The sequence below is a fragment of the Dasypus novemcinctus genome, chromosome 17, assembly GCF_030445035.2.
Source record: "Dasypus novemcinctus isolate mDasNov1 chromosome 17, mDasNov1.1.hap2, whole genome shotgun sequence".
Lineage (NCBI taxonomy): Eukaryota > Metazoa > Chordata > Mammalia > Cingulata > Dasypodidae > Dasypus > Dasypus novemcinctus.
The window spans coordinates 35917085-35939847 of NC_080689.1; the positions used below are offsets into that span (position 1 = coordinate 35917085).

The 22763-nt window shown below is 48.6% G+C and overlaps 1 protein-coding gene across 1 annotated transcript in view; it reads right to left on the reverse strand.

Annotated features, from left to right (window-relative positions):
* Positions 1–14902, reverse strand: part of KCNK12 (potassium two pore domain channel subfamily K member 12) — a 56695-nt gene extending 41793 nt beyond the window's left edge. Inside the window, exon 1 of the mRNA XM_004479718.3 lies at positions 14425–14902. Within this exon, the coding sequence (XP_004479775.2) occupies positions 14425–14815 (391 nt within the window). The 5' untranslated portion in view covers positions 14816–14902. The remainder of the gene's footprint in view (positions 1–14424) is intronic.
* Positions 14903–22763: the final 7861 nt, after the last annotated feature.

Below are 22763 nucleotides of genomic sequence, written 5' to 3' on the forward strand. Positions count from 1 at the left end.
TTTGGAAAAAAAAAGCATAAGAATGCTGGCTGGTTGTTAAAGAAAAGGATGATCTCAGTGCTTCATATTCCCAGGTCAAACATCACATGAAGGACATCAAAGTTTCAATGTGTGCCCCGAAAGAAACTCTTATTTCTTGTAGCCACACACTTGAGATTTCTGAAAAACAAATGCAGAGTGTCATTTTGTGAGTGGCTGCATTACAACACAAATTGAATTCACAGCCTTGCAGGGTGTCTGCTGTTAAAGTGAGGACATTGACTGGGAAGAAACAGGATCCTGAAAATTGGAATGGGGACATATGGACTGATAATGATGACAGCGGGGACACTGAACACCTAGATTCTGAGTCTTCTTTGCCAGATAAACCCGCCCCTGTCTACCCAGAAGAAATCAGCCATCTTAGCTCCCTCTGAAGAGATTAACCCTGCTGGGCCTGATAAACCTGTAACTGCCTCCCCTTAAGAAACAGCCCTTACTCCTCTATCTGAAGAGATTAACCCTTGTTTCACCAAAAGAAACTGTAATGGAATGCCTTGAGTTGGCTTGCAAGAGATTGTGAATTAATCTCATGACACACTCCCACCACCCCTCTTTTCTTCCATACCTACAACTAGAGTGAAGTAACAACAGGCCATGAAAGGTGAGGTACAAAGTGTGATTCCATGAGGAGGTGCTCTATACTGCCCAAAAATGGCATGATTTTACCATTTTATATAGACAGAAATCAGGAGAATATGTATGGCAGTGGATACTAAGAGTATGGGATAATGACGTAAGAAACAAAGTTGGATCAGGCTGAATTTATTGATATGGGCCTACTAAACAGAAATTCTAGATTCAATGTTGTAGATTGAGGGGTTAGAAAGAAGTCTAACAGTTTGTTCTGGTGGTTGGCTGAACATGGACCAAATGATAGCCTGCAGTAACTGGAATTGAAATGCCAAAACTGCCCTGGTATAGGGGAGAGGAGTGGGTTCAAAGGTTTAGACAGATTGGAATATTAGAGTGGATTTATCATGTAAGACTTGCTCATCCACACGAGGAATGTTACCTTTCACCATGACTGTGAGGACTAAATTTGTGAGAGCAGCTCTATAATCCTTGAAGAGCTCTGTGGTTGCTCTTCTCTGTAGGTGAGACATTACTGTGGGAATGCTGCCACTGACCCTGGACCCTTAAATAAAATGGGTGCGATCAGATCTCAGGCTGGCAGGAGTCAAGTAACGGTACTTAATTGCCAAAGATGAGGTTCGTGTTGCTACCATAATGGATAGCAACAGTCCCTTTATTGGTGGCATTATGGTAACTGGACCTGGTAAGCAAAAAATAGCAACTAACTTACTGGTAAGGCATCTGTGTGTCAGAGGAAGAAAGATAAATCCAACAAAAATTCAGGGACCCTCCAACTCAGTGAAGTTTCCAGGCATCCATTGGTATGGGGCATATTGAGTTATCCCTTCTAAGGTAAAAGATAAGCAGTTGCATCTGGCCCCTCCAACAATCAAAAAAGAGGCATAATGCCTAATTGGCCCTGATTTTAGAGGTAACACTTCCTTATTTGGGTGTGCTCCTCTGGCCTATTTACCAAATGACCCAGAAATTGACTAGTTTTGAGAGGGAACCAGAACAAGTGGAGACTCTGTAACAGGTCCAGGCTGCCATGCAAGCTGTTCTGCCACTTGGGCAATATGGTCCAGCTGATCCAATGGTGTGGAAGTAGCAGTGGCAAACAAAGATGCTCTTTGGAGCCTTTGGCAGACCCTTATATGTGAATCACAGCACATACCCGTAGGATTTTGGAGCAAAGCCTCACCATTTCAATAACTACTCTTCTGGGCCTTAGTAGAGACGTTCAGCCATGGGCCACCAAATTGCCATGAGACATGAGTTGCCCATCATGAACTGGGTGTTGTCTGACCCATCAGTCCATAAAGTTGGGTGTGCACAGCAGCACTCCATCATCAAATGGAAGTGGTATTTAGGAGAATGGGCTGAAGCATGCCCTCAAGGAGCAAGTTACATGAGAAAGTGGCCAAAATGCCCATTGCCTGCACTCCTGCCACATTACCTTCTCTTTCCCAGCCTGTAGTTATGGACTCTTGGGGAGTTCCCTATGAACATTTGACTGAGGAAGAGAAAACTTGGGCCTGGTTTACAGATGGTTCTGCACAATATATAGATACCACCCAAAAGTGGGCAGCTGTAGCACTATAGCCCCTTTCTGCACATCCATAAAGGACAGTGGTGAAGGGAAATCTTCACCACTGGGTAAAGCTTTGAGCACTGCATCTGGTTGTATGGTTTGCTTGATAGGAGAAATGGCTGGAGTTGTGTTTGTAAATCGATTTATGGGCTATGGCCAATGATTTGGCTGGATGGTCAGGGACTTGAAGAAATATGATTGGAAAAGTGATAAAGAGGCCTGGGCAGAGGTAGACTGGATAACATGAACATAGTTGTGTCCTATGTGAATGCTCACCAGAGGTTATCTTTGGCAGAGGATGATCCTTTCTATGGATACCAGTCACCCTCTCCCTGGCCACTCCTTTTGTTGTCCAATGGGATCATGAACAAAGTGGCCATGATGGAGGTTATGCATGGGATCCATAACAAGGATTTCCTTTCAACAAGACTGACCTGGCTATAGCCACTACTGAGTGCCCAGTCACCCAATCTGCCAGCAACAAAGACCAAATACTCCATCCTTGATATGGTACATTCCTTGAGCTGATTAACTTGCTACCTGTTGGCAAGCTGATTAGACTGGACCACTTCTGTCATGGAAGGGGAGGCATTTTGTTCTTACTGGACTAGATGCCTACTCTGGAAACAGATCTGCCTTCCCTGCACACAATCCGTCTGCCCAAATTATCACCCATAGACTTACAGAGTGCCTTAACCTCTATCATAGAATTCCACATGGCATTGCTTCTGAGCAAGGAACCCATTTCATAGAAAATGAAATGTGGGAATGGGCACATGATCATGGAATTCACTGGTCTTTCCACGTTTCCCACCATCCTGAAGTAGCTGACTGATCGAATGGTGGAACGGCCTTTTGAAGATTCAATTATGGGAAGTGGACTTGGCCCAATGGATAGGGTGTCAGCCTACCTCATGGGAGGTCCACAGTTCAAACCTCAGGCCTCCTTGACCCGTGTGGAGCTGGCCTATGTGCAGTGCTGCTGCGCGCAAGGAGTGCAGTGCCACACAGGGGTGTCCCCCGCGTAGGGGAGCCCCACGTGCAAGGAGTGTGCCCTGTAAGGAGAGATGCCCAGCGCGAAAGAAAGTGCAGCCTGCCCAGGAATGGCACTGCACACACGGACAGCTGACACAGCAAGATGACGCATCAAAAAGAAATACAGATTTCCTGTGCTGCTGATAAGGATAGAAGTGGTCACAGAAGAACACAGCGAATGGATACAGAGAGCAGAAAACTGGGGGGGATGGGGGGACACAAGGAGGGAGGGAGAGAAATAAAAAATAAATTTTTTTAAAAAAAAGATTCAATTATGGTACCATCTGGGTGGCAATACCTTATAGGGCTGGGACACTGTTCTCTGGGAGGCTGTTTATGCTCTTAATCAGTGTCTATTGTATGGTGCTGTTTCTCCTGTAGCCAAGATTCATAGGTTCAGGAATCAAGGGGTGGAAGTGGGAGAGACATCAGTCACTATTACCCCTAACGATCTACTAGAAAAAGTGGAAGGTCAAAAGTCCCTACGACCTTATGCTCTGCTCATCTAGAGATCTTAATTCCAAAAAGAGGAGTACTTCCACCTGGAGACATAATGGTTCCATTGAACTTGAGGTTAGGACTGCCACACAGATACTTTAGGCTCCTCATGCCTCTGAATCAAGAGGCAAAGAAGGATGCTACATACTGGCACTATACAATGGAGGTGAAGAAAAGTATGCCTGGAATACAGGAAGTGCCTTCGGGTATCTCTTAGTACCACCATGCCCTGTGATTACTAACAATGGAAAATTGCAACAACCCAATCCAGGCAGGACTGTTAATGACCCACACTCTTGGATTGAAGGTCTGGGTCACTCCACCAGACAGAACCAAAACCAGCTAAGGGGCTTACTGAGGTCGAAGGGAATATGGAATGGGTGGTGGAAGAAGGTAGTGATAAATATGAGCTACATCCATGTGACCGTTTGCAGAAATGAGGACTATAATGGTTATAAGTATTTCTCCCTTGTTTGATTATGAGTGTGTCTGTATATATACATAAAGCAAATATCTTTGTTTTCTTCCCTCTTCTCTCCAATCATATAACATAAATTGCTTTAACTTTATGGCCTAGTGTTTAAGTTGTAGGCTATTAAGAGTGAATATTAACCAAGGACTTGCATTCTCTTCTGGGGAAAGGGTTAATGTTTCTGGTTGTACTCAGGACAGTGGAATTAAGTTAGGCAAAAGTATAACTATGTTACTGTCCTTATCTAGGGATTAAGTATGGTTTAAGCATTGTGTATGGGTACCATGTTGACAAGAGGCAGACTGTGATGGCTAAGTTCATGTGTCAACTTGGCTAGGATATAGTGTCTAGTTGTTTGGTCAAGGAAGCATGGGCTTGATTGTTACTGTGAGGGTATTTTCATAGATTTAAATCATTAGTTCATTGATTGTATCTATGACTGATCACATCTTCAATCAACAAAGAAGATTGCCTTCAGCAATGAGAGAAATCTCATCTGATCAGCTGGAGTCCTTAAAGGGAGAACTGAGGATTTTAGCAGTTAGAAGGAAGAATTTCTATCTCTACGTCTAAAGCCGTCTTCTCCTGGGGAAGTTAATTGTTACCTTCCTCTGAGTTTCCAACTGTGGCTTGACCTATGGATTCAGATTTGCCAATCTCCATGGTTATGTGAACCAATTCCCATAATAACACATTCTCTCTCTATATATATATATTTTAAATCTCTCTCTTCTCCCTTCCTCCCTCCCTCCCTCTCCCCTCCCCTTTCTCCTGGGGGCCAGGGATTAAACCAGAGGACCTCGTATGTGGGAAGCTGGTGCTTACCCACTGAGCCACACTGGCTCCCCTGAGTTGTTTTTTTCATTTGTTTTGCTTGTTTGTTTGTTTTTTTAAAGGGAGGCACAAGGAATCGAATCTGGGACCTTCTGTGTGGGAAGCAGGCGCTCTATACCTTGAGCCATACTCGCTCCCTCTCACTATATACACGTATGTATGTATGCATGTATATATGCCACTTCTTCTCTGGAGAGCCCTGAGTAACAGCCCCTAAACTGTGCTTCAGCCCTTACTAAAACCTCCTGCTTTCTCCACCACCCAGTAGACCCCAGTCTGGGCTATGAGTCTTCCTCCTCTATAGCTCAGGGGCAATGGACACGATGCTGGGCAGTGAGGAACCCTGGATTCTCTAGCCTGCCACCTCCTGACTTGCTGTGTGACCCCAGACAAGTTCCTTAACCTCTCTGAGCCTGTTTCTTCATCTGTGAAATGGAATAATACCATCTCCCCAGGTTTCTTGGGAGGTTCCTAAGTAAACATGGATGAAAACGAATTGGCAAGCATGGCGACATATACGGGGCGGTGATCAATGAGACTGGTAACACTTCCGTTATCCCCAAATCTCCAGAACAAAGGTCCTGGCTGGTGGAGAGTCTAGAGAGGGGAGCTGCTGGTAGGCCCTGCAGCCTCCTCTTGCCTGAGATCCTTCCAGCCTCAAGAGGCCTCTACAAAGAACAGGGCCCTGGCACCATCTCCAACCCCCAGGGGAGCTGTGGTAGGCCCAGGGTGAAGGGTGCCAAGGGCTGCTTGGGCCCGGGGCCTGCGGCAGCAACCTGCCTCCCCCCACAACCACAGCGGGGCTCTTGGTGGCAGTGCTGGGTGCCAGAGCCTCCTCCCACCAGCCCCTCCAGCCGGGCTTGGGATCCTTAGAGAAGGGAGGCGGGGCCTGGCCTCGGCCAAGGTCTGGCTCGGTCAAGGTCTGGCTCCTCTGACGGCCTCAGTGCCACTGGCAAACAAGGAGGGTGCACAGGGGTGTGCGTCCCTTCCCAGGTCCCTCTCGGCCCGGCCTGGGCTCTGCTTCTGGGTTGGGGGAGGGGAGAGAGAGACACCGAGCACGCCAGGCTAACCAACTGCTCAATCACTATTCAGTTATTCCCCAAATGTGTTACTTCCAAAGATCAAATACCTGTGGGAAGCATTTGTACTTGAGCACCCAAAGAAAATGCATTCTAAAAAGCACGCCCACCCCCTACCCCACCCCCAGCAGCCCGTTATGTCAAAGCACAGAACACTGCAGCCTGAAACACGGTTGCCAACTAGAGTGCCCCAGATGCCCCAGTGCAGGGCAGTGTGGCTGGGTGAGCTGCGGGATGAGGGGTGCCTCGGTCTCCCTCCAGCACAGACAGGGTCTGTCCAACTCTGAGGTTGATGCTTCGTGACAGCTTCTGTACACCAGGCACGGCTCACCCCGTGAGGCAAGGACTGCCATTAGACTCCTTTTACAGGGGAGGAAACTGAGGCACAGAGAAGTACATCAGCCTACCGGAGCCCAGAGCTTGTAAGTGGCAGAATCAAGATAGGAACCCTGGCAGGCAGACTGCAGAGCTGTGTCCAGGGTTCATACTAGACTGCATGGGAGGACTTAGCAAACGGCCCTCGCAGACCTAGAACACCGGAGGCAGAAGGGGCCCGAGAGATCCAGGGCACTGGATCCTTCAGGAATGCAGACATGGAGGCACGGGGTGGTGACATGTCCTGCCTAAGGCCATGCAGCCAGTGGGAGGCAGAGCTGGGGCTGGACTGCCAGCCGCTGGCCCTCCCTAATTCCCTGGGCTTCCCCACCCCTTCACTATTCCTGGGACGTCTGTGGACCATCACCTTGGGCAGACCTCCTGAGCAGAAACCTACGTGGAAACCAGATCCCCAGGAGACTGGCTTGCACGCTATGGTTTAAGAAGCACTGCTCCATGCTCCCTGCTCGCCAAGCTCTGTCACTGTGGCTATAAAGGCACTGTACCAGGCGCTGTAAAACTTGAAGTTACGGGATTCTGGAAGCTCCAATCCTGGGTTACCTGGAGGATCCTTTGGGACCTGCAGGAAGCAGATGTGCCAGAACTCGATCCTTCACACAGGCCAAGCACAATAGTCACCTCTGACCTGTAATGAGTTGGGAGTTTAGCCTTGAGCTGGGGGGCTGCCGAAGCCCAGAGAAGAGGTGATGCTCGCAGTCCAGAAACCTCCTCCTCCGTAGCCACTGGCCACTTGGAGAGGAGACCTAGATTCCACTGAGAAAGAACCGGACCTGGCAGAGGTTCCTGAGGCCCGAGCCCTACAGATAGCAGTGGTGGTAACCAAGGGCTGACTTGGAGTGGGGTGGAGGGCCTTCAGGTACCCCTTTACTCTCCATCACCTCACCTGTGCTATGATATGGCTTTTCTCAATCCCATGGAAAATGCTTTGCACGCATATTTTCAAGGCCCTGCAATGCACCCGTCCCCCAGCTTGCTGCCCCTAAGCCTCCCCAGGATAGAAATCCTGACCCTCAGTGCACTCGGTGTACCCACCAGAGGCTGCACACACCTTTTGGCTTGCTAGCTTGTGGCTTTTGCCCCAGATGTGGATCCTGGGAAGGTCAGTGGAACTGGGCAGATGCGAGGAGAGGGCCAATGGCTTGGGAAGACTTGGGGGTGGGGGGTGGCCACAAGAACAGGCTGATGGCCCTTGGCTCGCTCTCTCAGCTGCACTGAATTCAAGGCAGTCAAGCTCAGGCAAGGCGGCTCCACTCTACCGGTGCGTATAGCAGTTTAATATAATTGATGAATTCCAAAAAGAAATATTGGATTATGCTTGTAATCTCATCTGTACCCGGGCATGATTGAGTTATGATTAGGACGTTGTGTCCCCACAGATAAAAGGAATGGAATGGAAAAGAACAGAGTTGGGGATTTCTGGTGTTAGAGTCTGATGCTGAAGACCTGGGAAGTCAGCACCTAGAGGAAAGAGAAGCCAGCACCAGGAAGGAAGGAACCTTGAACCCAGAGGAAAGCAAGCCCCAGGAAGGTAGGAACCCAAGAAACCTGAACCCTTGCAGATGAAGGCAGCCATCTTGCTCCAAATAGACTTAGGTGAGGGAAGTAACTTACGTTTTATGGCCTGGTATCTGTAAGCTCCTATCCCAAATAAATACCCTTTATGAAAACCAACCAACTTCTGGTATTTTGCATCAGCACCCCTTCGGCTGACTAATACAGTGGGGTAGGGGGAATGGGACATTTATCAAAACCCCATCTTCAAGCATGGACCTATTACTACTGCTACCGCCTTCAGATTAAGCAGGCATCTTTACTTGGAGGACACTCTCATGTTGTTCTGCTTACTCTGCTGCTCCTCAGTTGCCCTCACCCTCCTCTCTACAGGACCTTCTCTCTTCTCCTTTAAGTACAGCTTAGCGCTCACCCCTACTGGGAAGTCTGGGTGTCTGTCTGCTCAGGAAAACATGGCTTGGTCTGGTTCTGTGCTTGTTCCACTCTTAGGGCTGTGTGTGTATATGGGGGGAGACAGACAGACAGAGAGACACTCACATGTGTTCAGTATTCAGGAAGCTTCCCCAGAGCAGGGGGAGAGCTCTAGCCTTGAGACCAAGGAACTCAGAATTCGCAAAGGGAGGACGAGAAGAAGAGCTGGGTCTGGTGAGCTCCAGCTCTCAGCTAATGCCCCTCAGACTTGCCGTGTGATCTTGGGCAATCTCCCCACCTCTCTGGGTTCCCCTTATGGAATATAAGGATTGCGGTTAAATAGCCTTCTTTAGGTTGGTCTTGGAGAAGTTTCAGGGTTCCTCAGAGAAGCCTTTGGGCAGTGGGGGAGTCCAAGGAGCAGGGCTCAGGCCCTCACCAGATAGAGTAGTTCTACTTCTGCCTGTTTTTCATATTGGGCTGCACATTGATTTTTGGTGACAAAAGGACCTAAATGGAGAAAGTTCTGGAAGATTTTTATGGTGTTATTCAGCTGGAATACTGGAGGGGTGTACCTTTGCTCCAATTTGCACAATTTCAGCCATTCCAGGCTGTGGTCCTTGGGCATATCAGGACTGAATGGAGAAGGGTTCCCCCTTAGCTGGCCTGGCCCAGGAGTGGTGGCAGGTCATCCCTGGAGCCCAGGGGGCACAGGTGTCCTTCTTGCCTCCGTCTTCAATGGCTGATAGTGGCTCCCATTTTTTTTCCTTCCTGCCCTTCTCTATTCAGCCAAAACTTCCCAAGAAGCAGCTCTCATTAAAGCAAAGGATGTGGGAAGCAGATGTGGCTCAAGCAATTGGGCTCCCATCTACCATATAGGAGGTCCAGGGTTCAATACCCAGAGCCTCCTGGTGAAGGCGAGCTGGCCCGTGTGGCGAGCTGGCCCATGCGATGTGCTGCCTCGCGCAGGAGTGCCAGCCCATGAGGAGAGCTGACGCAGCAAGATGACACACAAAAAGGACACAGAGGAGAGACAATAAGAGACACAGCAGGTCAGGGAGCTGAGGTGGTGCAACAGAATGATGACCTCTCCGCCACTCTGGAAAGTCCCAGGATCAGTTCCTGGAGCTGCCTAATGAGACTACAAGTAGACACAGAAGAACACACAGCGAATGGACACAGAAAGCAGACAATGGAGGTAGGGGGCAGAAATAAATAACTACATCTTTAAAAAAAAAAAAAAAGGCGAAGGATGCTAAAACATCAAGAGCCCAGCATTTATAGCAGGCAACTCAGGCCCTGGGAATGAGCACAATCATGGAGGAAACCATGTGGATTTGTAATCCATTGCCATGGAGCTAGTAGCTGGACAAATCTCTGCCAGGCTTTGTAGAGGCATCGTCTCAGCTTGGGAGAGATCTGAAAGTCCCTCTCTGCAAAGGGCTGTACCCTTGGACCCTGCAATTTCACCACTGGGAATTCATCCCAAAGAGATTTTACAGAAGAAGGGAAACGTCATTTGCATGAAGATGATCCCCGTGACATTATTCAAAATAGCCCAAGATGAGACCCACCCAGCTACCCAGCAATAGGTGCAGAAAATAACATCCACTGGATGGAATATTATGCACCCCCGATGCACGGAAACACGGACAACACTGATGGCACAATGTTAACAAGGGGGAAGCGGCTCAGCACACAAGAGTTAGTCCCCTTTCCTTTCTCTACAAAACAGAATGACAGAGACTGGTGGAGGAACCTGCAGAAATGAGCAGAGTTGTTAGGGCAGTGGTATTACGAGTGACTCGTTTTCTTATTCACTTTATCGAGGGCTGACTATGTGCCGGGGGCTGAGGCTGGAGCAGTGAATGAGATATCCATTTCCTGCTCCTCAGCAGGAGCTTCCAGTCTAATGCTATGTCTTTTTCTAAATGTCCTACTAAGTTGTCACAGCATCTTCTTTTCAATTAAAAAAAAAAGGGTGATGAGAGAAATAAGTGAGAAAAGGTGCTCCTTGTCTGGGTAGCAGATTTCATTCCACCTATCAGAGCCTTTCCAGCTGGAGAACATACATGTTAGAAGAAAACCAGCATGGAAATGCAGTAGTGACATTTCAGACTTAGAATGTCTTAGTTTCCTTTGTAGCAAAAACATTTTAAAAAAAAGTCCATGTTAAAAAGAAGGGAAAAGTTAGGACTTGTTACTAATCTTGTGGCTGAATAATTAAGTGCATCTAATTCTGAAAGCAGCAAGCTAAATTATGCAGTGCCAAAAGTGACAACTCTTATACCTACACCATCCCGTCTATAGCTTTATTGCTAAAATACGCTGCCAATAAACCTAATAAAGGGAAGCAAAATGTTTCTGTTTATATCAAGCTGCCATTTGAGAACAACTTTAAAATATGTTCTTCTCTCCTCTGTGTAAATCTGACAGGAGTTGCATAATTAAAATCCCAATGGAGAGTTCCTTTTAATCTTTTCAAAGTAAACCAATATAACAGCCTTTAGGATGTGAAATGATGGATTAACACGCTTTGAACTGTTTTGAATCTCTTTGAGCAGGATACCTTCAAGAATATTCTTTAGTACCAAAAGTGCACAAGCCACTGCCTTCTGGAGTTCACATAATCACAGGAGACGCAGATAACGATGTGCTAAAGGCCACGTATGCATCATGATGAGTTATGCTTGTCTCGGATGTTTGTTAAATGGAGGAATGAATAAATGGATGCTTTCACATTAAAACAAATTTGATTTCAACCCCCTGGGATTATATCACATAGCATGAATGGGAGAAATAATAATTACCCAGGATTTCAGTTCAGTGTAAGAAACAAATATGAATAATTTAGATCACAAAGTGGATTTTCATTTTCTTTGAATTGCTCAGATTGACTTTCTACATAGCCTCATCTACTGCGGAATAATCACTAAATTTTCTCTCTGGGTCTGTTCTCTGTGGACACATGAGTGGGTCTAAACAATTGTAAACTACTTGGCTCTGGATACAGGGCATTCAAGGCAAATATCAGAACAAGTGTTCCGTCTCATCATGTAGATGCATTTAACCTTGAACCCACATGGTCACACCTGAACCTTCCTCTATGTCCCCTTCTACTTCAAGGCCCATTCCTGCCCCTTCTTCCCCTTGAGTATACACACACATATACACACATACACACATGCAAAGGAAGGCAGAAGGCAAGAGGCCTCTGTCCTTGGCTCAAAGGTTGCCTCCTCCTTGTTAGCTCCCCTGTTTCTGACTTTGTCTGTACTAGTTCTTGCCTGTGCAGCTAAGACTTGCCAGATGCTTCTAACTTATGACTAGTATGATCTATCTGATCTTTCAAATATGGGTGGTTGGCCTGACCAACAGACCAGTCCTCTTCCTGCCCAGCACTGCCCTGGTGTCACACACACACATTTGCAAATGCAAACAGAAAAACAGCAAGTATTAAATGTTTCAGCCCAAACAAGAACATGACCACTAATTACATGCATGAAACATATGTGGAACATCACTGACAATTTGGATTCTGAAACTGACTTCACCCCTTGTATCACTCTGGGACACAAAGGTTTGGACCAAAGGTCCCTTCTTGCTCTAATCACTTTTCATGAGGATGGCCACGATATGACACCCACAAATGCTGAGATCCAACTGTTCACATGGAACCATGCTTTAACCTTTTGCCATGAAAAAGAAGCTTTACCCTTCCAACATATAGCACAGAATCTGACACACATGATACATCACATTTATGGAATGGATGAAGGTAAGGTTTTCTATACCAAAGCCTAGATGAATCATTTAGCTGAGACTACACAATATAAAAAAAGAAATTTCCTGTCTAATTAGATAGTATAGAGAGTGAAACCAAATCATTTTGGTCCCCTGAATTCTACATGGCTGCATGAACCATGTACACTGTGCTGTCTTCACTGATCAGATAAAACTGAGTACATGCTAATTTTCTTCTTCACTGGCTGAGGTGGCAGGCAGAGTCCTGACTGCCCATTTTGGACAGAGCTTTGGCTCCCTGTGCTGCTGAATTCATAAGAGCGTCAGTAATAATAATAATTGTCTCTGAAAACCAAGGGCATTTAAGGAAAAGGAACTTGGTAAGCAGAAAAGAAACTGACATGTAGGTCTTTACTTAAATCCTGTCCAAGTGCATTTCGACTAGAAGAAGCTGAAATGACGATTATACTATTTGGGGATTCAGCAGAACTTGTCTGACTGACAGAAGTGACCAATTTGCATCATTGCCCCAGACCTCCAACCCAGGCAGATAACAAGCAGAGAAGAGATCCTGCTCCACGTGTGGCCATCTTGGCACGTCTGCAAAGGACCGGTTCAACCTGAGCTGGCCACAGGCTGGTTCAGGGTCCACGAGTGCAGCTCTCTTAGAGATAAATGTCTCCCCGCAGCAGATCTTGGAAGCAATGTGCTGGGCCATTTGTAGCCGCCACACGCTTTGGTGTAGCCCTCCTACACTGCTTGCCGACATCAGAAAACACAAACCAAGAAAGAGAACATAGTTCCTTTCTGCTTGACTAAAGAACAGCTACTCCTGCCAGCAGATTAAAAGCCTGGGGCATAGAACAATTTGCCAACACGCTGGCTTTACTTTGTGCAAAGACCTGAGGGATGCTTTGATAGCTGTGACTAGGCTCAGAATCGCTGCCTCCAAGGGGGCACTGAAGGAAGGACTGATGGAAGCTTGTCAGCGAGGTAGAGAGACCAATGGAACGGATCCCTATTTGGACGGACAGCCAGCCTGGAGGGGAAGAGGACACTGCCAACAGCTTTCCCTTCAGCCTGTGGGTTCCATTAGAAAGCCACATCACTGGGAATAACATGCTGGGACCACCCAATATATGCACAGGTTAAGCCTCTAGGTAGAAGGAAGCAAAAGGAAGAGCACAGATCAATAAAGAGCTAGAAAGGCATGATGTCATCCTCCCGGACTAAGCATTCTTAGTACTTTTTAAGCACTTAAAAAAAAAACTAGTTGCTATAGCAACTTGATGCAGTTCCTAAAAGGGTATTTTCTGAGGGGGTCATTTTATAACTTTAGTCACCATAACAACATGATATAGCTTTTAAAGCATATTTTTATCCAATTTGAGTGTGCTTTGGACTTTTTCTATTTAAAATAATCAGATCAAGCATGGCACATGAATAACCACTGAAGGAAAGGAAGCCCTTTCGTAGACTGCACATATACACTTGGAGAGACACTCCAGCTGCTCATATCCTGCATAAGGAGGCAGCGTTTCTTCCCCCTCCAAGTACCATCTGCATTGGCTTTCACTGGTCAGCTAGTCTGCGCCCTTGTCTCTGAGCTAGCATACCAAACTACCCCAGGACCCAGCCCTAGAAGGCATGTCCTCGGAAACCCCTCCCTTCTCAGCCCAGCAAATCCAGCCCCTGCTCTAAAACTACCACCGGGAGACAGTGCTTTGTGCGCCCAGCCAAGTTAGACCCGAGCAGGAGCTGGTGAGAAACACATGGGATTCCTCCAAAGTGGAACCATGCATTTCTTCAGCATTCTGCACAGGTGAGTGACTGGGGTGGAAGACTGTTTCACACGACCCCCAGGGCCTCCTCCTACAGAGGCGAAAACAGGCACGCGGAGACTGGGTCATGGGGCTGGCCAGTGCTGGAGCGCGGGCGGCCCCAAGGCTTCCCCCGCGCTAAGGCGCGGGCTCCCCTCATTGGGCCACACTGCCAGGCGAGTCACTGCTGGGCGCGCGCCAGAGCTGGGCCTCTGGGAGCACCTTCCGCGCCGAAAGCCAGGAAAGAGGGGGGAAGTACAGAAGGAGGGCGACGGGCGAAGGGGACAGAACGGGACAAAAGTAGGCAAGGAGCGTTAGAGAGACAGCCGGGGGTGGGGGGGCGCATCGGGCCTCCGAGGAGGGAAAGGGAGGCGGGTGAAGGCGCGACGAGGAAAGACGCGCGCGGGGCGCGCCGCTCACCTATGGTCGACACCACGGTGCCCACGAAGTAGAAGGCGCCGGGAAAGTCCCAGCGCGGGCGCAGCGCGTCGGCGCGGACGCCGGCGGCCAGCGCGGCCTCGTAGTGCCGGAGGAAGGCGCGCAGCTCCGGCTCGGCCACGCCGTGCGCCGCGCTGAAGTTGCGCAGCGTGGCGCCCCAGCGCGCCCGCGCCTCGGCCTCGCCGGGGCTCTCGAGCGCGGAGAAGACGGTGGCGCCAGCTACCAGGTAGAGGCCGATGAGCGCCGCCAGCAGCACGAAGCGGCCCGTGTCCTCGTTGAGGTGCGAACGGCGGCAGCAGCAGCAGCAGCAGGAGGGGCGCGGCAGGCGGCGGCGGCAGCGGCGGGGCGGGGACCGCGGGCTGCGGGAGGACATGGTCCGGAGCTCAGCCCCGGGGCCGGGGCGGCGCTCGGGGCCCGGGCCGCGACATCCCCCACCGTGGGAGCAGGAGCGTGAGGATGGTGGCCAGGGGTGGGGGGGCCGCCGCGGAGCCCCTCGCCGCCTCCCCCAGGTCCCGGACGGCCGGGCGCCTCCGCCTCCTCCCCGGCGCTCAGGCCGTACACGGGTCCCGCGGCCCTGCGGGCGCCCGGGCTGGAGCGCTCCTCTCCGCGCCCCGACGCCTCGTCGGCTCCCGCGGCTCCTCGCCCGCCGCCCTCAGGCGCGGGGCTCCGGAGTTAGCCCCCTGCCGCCCGGTGGCCGGCGTCCGCGAGGCCCCGGGCCTCATACTCCTCTCCAGGCAGGCCGCGGGCTGCGGGCGGGGCGGGCAGCGGAGCCCGGGCGCCTAGGACCGGGACGCAACAGCGGGGCCCCGAGAGAGCCCCCGGCGGCGTCCCATCAGGCGTTCCCGGCTCCGCGGCTCCTCGGCGCAGGTTGCGCGGGCCGTCCTGCTTCCGCCCCCGGGGCTGAGCTGGCGGCGTCGGCTTTGGAGCCGCCTCAGAGCCGCCTCGAGTCCGGGGAAGCGCTCCCTTCCCGGCTCCAGCCAGAGAGCCACCCGCCACGGAGAGGCGGAGTCATCGGCGCCCGGGGCGGGGTGCTGGGGCCGGGGGGGAGGGGGGGGGGGACTAAGGAAGGAGGGGGTGGGGAGTCGGGCCGCTGCGACGCCTCCGGGCGGTTCCGGCGGCTCCAATGCGGGGTACGGGAGCAAGGTATCCGGACTGCGGTGCTGGCTCCCTCCCCTCTGGGGAACACCTTCAGGCTCCTTCCCTTCCACCCTCGGCTCCTCGGCTTCGAAATTCCTCTCTTATCTCCAAGCCGCAGCCAAACTTTGCTCAACTTGATGGTGCCCTGCAGTCTCAGGGTTGGGGGCCGCACGGCGCGTACCCCGCGACACTGGGTCCTCCCGGGCTGCAGTCCGAAGTTTAAGTTCCTTCTCGCTCGTTCCTTCGCCCTGGATCCAACTGCAGCACCAGGATTCGGGAGGTTCCCCCTTCACTTGGCAGGGGGGGCTCTCGGCTTGGGGCGACCCCGGAGCCCGGGCCTCTTCTCCCCCTTCGGACCGAGCGAGCTGCCGGCGTCAGCACCGCGGACAGCGCGTCGGTGCCGCAGCCGCCCGCCCGCGGGCTCTCGGGCTGGCGGGGGCGAGGCGGGTCCCCCGCAATTCCGTGCCGCCCAAGCCCTCCTCGTTTCCCCTTTTACCTACCGCGCGTCCCCCCAACCGGAGGCAGGTGTGGCCGCTGAAGCAGTGTGCTGTCAGGGCGGGGACGCTGCGGAAGAGCCAGGGGAGGAGTCTAGCGGGGGTGGTGGACCCGGGTGCCGCGGGGGCGGGGAGCGCCCAGGCCGGCCAGGCTGCCTGCTCTCCTCTCGTGACCCCAGCGCCCCTACTCCGCCATTTCAGGATTGGGAAACCTGGATAAGGCTCTGGCAGCGGAGGAGTGAAGAAAGTGTGTGGGGGGGCCCACTAACAGACTTCCCCGAGGACGGCGCGGTGGGGGCTCGGGAACGCTCTGGAGAAATCATCTGCCCCTCTGCCCTGGCCGCGGCAGGAAAAGAGCGCGGATGGTCCGCGCGGCCGCGGACGCTTCTCCGCCGGACGCAGGCGGTCTTGGCCCGGACCATGAAGTTCTGTGGCCAGCACCCTGCCCACGTCTTCTTTGGCCAGCATGATTATGATGAGACGGTCCGGGTGAAAGTGAGATAACGATGGTGACTGTGCTTAATACCAGTGGTGGGTGAACTATGGCAAACTGCAGAACTGCCGGCCAAATGCAGAAGTGCCCAATCCCAATCCCTGGTTGTCTAATGTTAATTAGAAAACACTCCAAGCCAAGGTCGCCGACCCTAATTGGTGGCAGAAGCACCAGGTCCCCTATCGGTCAGCTGCTCCAAGCGTTTCCTGAACAAGCCTCCACCACTCACTAAGCATTCCATGGCCTAAAACTGGGGGGTGCTGCCGTAAAGCTGAAAAACATCTGACACAGAACGTTGATTTTTCCAAACCAAGGTCCAACAGATGCTTGGACCTCCCTAGAAACGCTGCTGTAGTTTATTAGGTGGGACTGATTGCACACATGGGGAGAGACTCCACAACCATTAAAGGCAGAACCAGGCTTCCTGGCTCTGTGGCTAGTTTTGCAGTAATCTTCTTAGAAGGCACAGGGAAGCCTTTGTGTGACGGACAACATCTCATCCCCTGTGGAAGCTGGACCCCATTCTCCCTTTTCAAGAGCACAGTGAGTGCCTTGTACAAACACAAATTATTGTCATTGTAGACTATTATTATTGTCAAAATGCACCTCCACTGCATTCTCTCCAAGCCTTTGCCTCCTTGGACTCTCTGCAGGTATCACCCCAGGCCTTGTTTCCCTGCATCTCCATCCCTGCAAGCTCCTGCAGGCAGTGAGGAAAGCCCAGCAGTAGATCTCCAGGGCTGGATTCCACTTGGCCGTCCAGCTCTGATGGAAGCCCTTAGAAATGTCAGTCCAGGAGATTCCAGTTGCAGCTTAAGGGCATTGTCAGGCCTCCCAGTAGCTGTCTTTGCCCAGACTACGAAGGCAGGGACAGGGCGCTTCACTGCAGTGTTCTGTGCCTCTGGACCAGGTCCTTGGCCATTTGGCAGAGGGCCTGCCTTGTCCTCCCAAGTGTTATTCTAGCTTGATTAGCAGCAAACCCCTGGCATCAATCTCAACTTTGAATGACCTAATCAATTTATGTAATAGGGAAATGATGAGTTCTCTGCACATAGGCAAGGATTCTTTGGGGAACCAGCCCCATGATGAATGTGGCTTTTACCCACTGAATCAATGTTTGAGTCACTCCCAGCTGGCTTACCCTAAAAGACTTTACCTTAGCTCCGTATTGCTGCAAAAGCCTCCTATAGATGCGACTTGCTGCTTCAGAGTTCTTCCCACCTCGGTCCATCCTGCCTGTACCTATCAGTCATTGCTGTGATCATGGTCATCTGATTTGACCAAGTGACTGACTTGCCTAGATCATGGTCTCCACGGTTCCCGTAATGTTGTAAACATTTAGTTTCCAAACTCTGGAGACTGTCATTCAAAGCCCTTGATGATGTGACTCTCAACAAATTATTCTAGTCTTACCTTTTGCTGTGTCCTACTGGTTCTCCAAGTACTCTATACTCAGCCCCATCAGCCAGCTGTGGTTGTGCTGTGATCCCTACTGGAACTACCTTCCTTCTTCTCCTCTCCAGTTTTTCAAATATACCTTCCAACTCAGGTTAGGCTCTTTCCCAGAAAACTTCCTGAGTTAGGATATTTTTGACTCAGTCATTTTGATGCCATCATTTCAACCCCAATACCATTTGATTCCTCCCTGCACTCAAGAAATTAAAACAAGAAATCTGAACAGATACAGCCTCTCCCTGTCTTGTTCTCTTCCTTTTTCTCTTTGAGTGTTTTTCTGTTTTTCAGAAAAGAAAACACAATGGCAGAAGTGTTAACCAGGAAAATTAGATATGGTCAAATGCAACTAACTGGCGATTCCACTCCTAGGTGTGTATCCAAGAGAAATGAAAATGTATATCCACACAAAAACGAGTATGCAAATATTTGTAGTAGCATAATTCATAATAGCCAAAAAGTGGGGACTACCCAATGCCCATCAACGGATGAATGGGTAAATAAGATGTGGTATATATATACACACACACAATGAAGTATTTAGCAATGAAAAGGAATGAAGTACTGATACATGTTACAATATGGATGAATCTTGAAAACATCATACTAAGTGAAAGAAGCCTCTCACAAAATACTACATATTGCATATTTGTATGAAATGTCCAAATAGGAAAATTAAGAGGTAGAAAGATTAGTAGTTGGTTAGAGCTGTGTATCACTTTCCCAGCTGCTAAAACAAATGCCATAGAATGGACTGATGTAACAGCAGGCATTTATTGGCCTGCAAATTGAGAGGCTGCAAAGCTTGCTTCCTCCTGGGCTCAGTGTCTTCTGGCTGGCCAGCAATATCTGTGGTTCCATGGCTTTTCCATCACATGGCAATGCACACGGTGCCATCTTCTTTCTCCTCCGGGTTCCTTTGACCTCCACCTCTAGCTGCTTCTATGGCTTCTTTTCCACTTCCAATTTCCTTTTGCTTATAAGGACTTCAGTCCATATTGGATTAAGGTTCACCACCATCCAGTTTGAGTACACCTTAACCAATAACATCTTCCAAGGTCCTGTTTACAAATGGGCTCACACCCACAGGACCAGGGGTTGGAACCTGAACATGCCTTTGTAGGGGACATGTTTCAATCCACAGTAGGGAGTGATTGCTAATGGGTACAGGGTTCCTGTTTAGGATGATGAAAATGTTGTAAAGTTGATTGTGCTAATGGTTGAACAACTCTGTGAATACACTAAAAAACATTCTTTTAATTGTAAATAGGTGAATTATACGGTATATGAACTATACCTTAATAAAGTTGTTGAAAAAGCAAACACAAATGCAACTAATTGATCAAATCTTACATTGAAAAAATATAGATAGAAAAGAATTTATCCCAAGGAAAATATTTCTTTAAAATAAAAATTTGGAAAAATTGTTAACAATGTAGCTGTGCTATAGAAAAAATTGGTTATGAAATGAAATTTGAATAAGAGTTTGCTCCAGAAATATCATCTGTTAAAAATTAATCTGCATTGGATAGATCCTTAGACTTTATACCAAAAGCACAAACAACAAAAGGAAAAATAGATAAATTGGGCTTCATCAAATTTTAAAATGTTTGTGCCTCTAAGGACATTATTAAGAAAGTGAAAAGACACCAACAAAGTGGGAGAAAAATTCTGGAGACCAAATATCTGATAAGGGTTTAATACCCAGAATATATAAAAAACACCTACAACTCAATGACAAAAAGACAACCCACTTTAAAAATGCACAAAGGACTTGAAGAGACATTTCTCTAAAAAAGATATAAAAAATGGCCAATAAACATATGAAAATATGCTCAACATCATTAGTCACTAGGGAAATGCAAATCAAAACCACAATGAGATACCATTACACATCCACTAGAATGGCCATAATTAAAAGTATGGAAAACTGCAAATGCTGGCTAAGGTATGGAGGAATTGGAACCCTAGTATATTGTTGGTGGGACTGTAAATTGGTACAGTCGCTGTGGCCAACATTTTGGTGGTTCCTTAAAGAGTTAAACATAGAACTACTTTATGACCTAGCAATTTCACTTCTAGGTATAGAGCCAAAAGAATTAAATGTAGGTATTTGAACACCAGTGTTCATAGCAGCATTATTCACAATAGCCAAAAGGTGAAAGCAACCCAAATGTCCATCAATGGAGGAACAGATAAACAAAATATGGTATATTCATACAATGGAATAGTACTCAGCCTTAAAAAAGAATGAAGTTGTATGCATACCACTATGTGGATAAACCTTGAGGACATAATGTTGAGTGAAATAAGTCAGACACATATGGACAGATATTGTGTGATTCCACTTATATGAAATAGCCAGAATATGGAAACTCATAGAGACAGAGAGTAGAGTACAGGTTACTAGGGGGAGGGAGTCAGGGAAATGAAAAGTTAATGCATAATGGGTATAGGGGTTCTGTTTGGGGTGAGGGGGAAGTTCTGGTAATGGGTGGTGGTGAGGGTAGCGCCCACCTAATGGTGAGGGTAGTTGAAGTGGGAAAATTTACATTGTATATATGTTTCTGCAATTTTTAAAAAACAACTAAAGAGAAATGACAAGTACAACACATGATCCTAGATGAGTTCTAATAATGAAGGAGAAAAGGCTCAAAGGGACATTGTTGGGATATATATTCAAAAATTGGAAAATAGACTGTAATCTTCAGATCAAAGTCAAGTTTCCTGAACTTGATAACTATACTTAAGGTGGTTAGTTAAGTGAATATCTTTGTTCTAGGAAACTGTGCATGGCCAAGGAGCATGATGTATATAATCTACTTTCAAATGTTCAGAAAGTAGATAGGTCGATAGATAGATTGAAGAAAGGGATTGATGGATGGATGGAACGATAAGGCAAATGTGGCAAATGTTAAAATTGGTGGATCTGGGTGTCTGGGTGGGGGGGAGAGCATATTGGAGTTCTCTATATGGATTTTGCATTATTTTTGCAACTGTCCTGTTAGTTTGAAATTATTTCAAAAGAGAAAGTTTAAAGAGAAAAAGTTAATCTGTGTTTGTAAAAGTCTGATGAAAAATTCTCCATTCAGAAAGAAGATTCACAATGTCCTGAGTGCCTCCAAATCTCTTTGATCTTCCTGTTCTCAGAACTGTAATACTCATTGTCTGCATTACTCGCTGGCCATTAGTTGTATAATAGGAAACTTTTTTTTTTTTAAATCAGGAGAAGGTGATCATCTCTGCTTTGTAAGGGGTCACTTGAGTTGCCTTCTTAGTTGTACAAATGTAGCAGCACCCACTCTCCAAATTAAGGCTTTACAAGAGTATGATTTGAATGATTTGGCAAAAGCTTCCTCACCCCATGTTTCTTTCTTTCTTTTTTTTTTAAGATTTATTTATTTATTTATTTCTCTCCCCTTCCCCCCGCTCCACCCCACCCTGATTGTCTGTTCTCTGTGTCTATTTGCTGAATATTCTGCTTCTGTTGTCAGCGGCACAGGAATCTGTGTTTCTTTTTGTTGTGTCATCTTGTTATGTCAGCTCTCCATGTGGGTGGCACCATTCCTGGGCAGGCTGCACTTTCTTTCGCACTGGGCGGCTCTCCTTATGGGGCACACTCCTTGCGCGTGAGGCTCCCTTACGCGGGGACACCCTTGCGTGGCAGGGCACTCCTTGCCTGCATCAGCACTGCGCATGGGCCAGCTGCACACAGGTCAAGGAGGCCCGGGGTTTGAACCGCGGACCCCCCATGTGGTAGGCAGACGCCCTGACCACTGGGCCAAGTCCCTTCTCTTCTCACCCCTTGTTTCACAGAGCTGGTGGCTGGGGAGGAGAGAACCAGGTCCTCCCGGGGCCCTTTGGGACGGAAGGGAAAGAAATCTAATCTAGCTTCCCTTAATTTGAGGTCAGGGAGCCTTGTGGGGGGAGGCAGGGAATCGAGGCCTGATCACAGCCCAGGACCAGGGAGAGAGATCCCTTGAAAGAGAATTATTCTGAGGGAGGAGGCTCAGACAGCAGCTCTTAGGCAAGGGTTTTGAAAGCTGAGGATGTAACTGACTGGTTGCCCAGAGAGCCACCTCCCTTGCTCTGTGTAGGGTTTGGAGACGGAGGGTTGAACATGGACTTGTTACCTGAGAGGACAGTCACCTTGGGGCCCAAGGTGGCACCCCACGGTAGAGTGGTTCTGAGCAGTGGTGGACAAGCAATGTCGTGGCCGTGCAGCCCTGGACAGCAGCAGCAGCACAGCAGCAGGGGAGACTTTGCCCCAGTTTCTCTCCCATTGGTATTTGGAGGAGCAGCTTCCTTTTGGACTGAATAAGCCTTGTGGGGGTTATCAGGGGGCTCAAGAAGGAGCTAGCAGGGTTTTTATCAAGAGGGCATGTGCAAGTGAAGATTAAAGCAATTAGCTGCCAAAAGTATAGAGCAGATGTGAGAATTTTACTCTGAATTTGTGGAGCCAGTCATACTGTGTTGTCTATTTGATAGTTTTATGTCCATTCTGTGTGTTCTATCTCTGGAGTCTGCTAGAGGTCAGACTCTGTCTCTCACAGTATTCTCTTATAATTCTTTTTATTAGTTCTAAGTTTGGCAGAATTGTCCCCTCTTCCATTTCCATTTTAGTTATTTGTATGTTCTCTTATTTTCTTAGTCCAGCTAAAGGTTTGTCAAATTGTTGTTTTCAAAGAAACAACTTTTGCTTTTGTTGATTCTAGTGCTTTTCTACTCTCTATTTCATTTTTGAT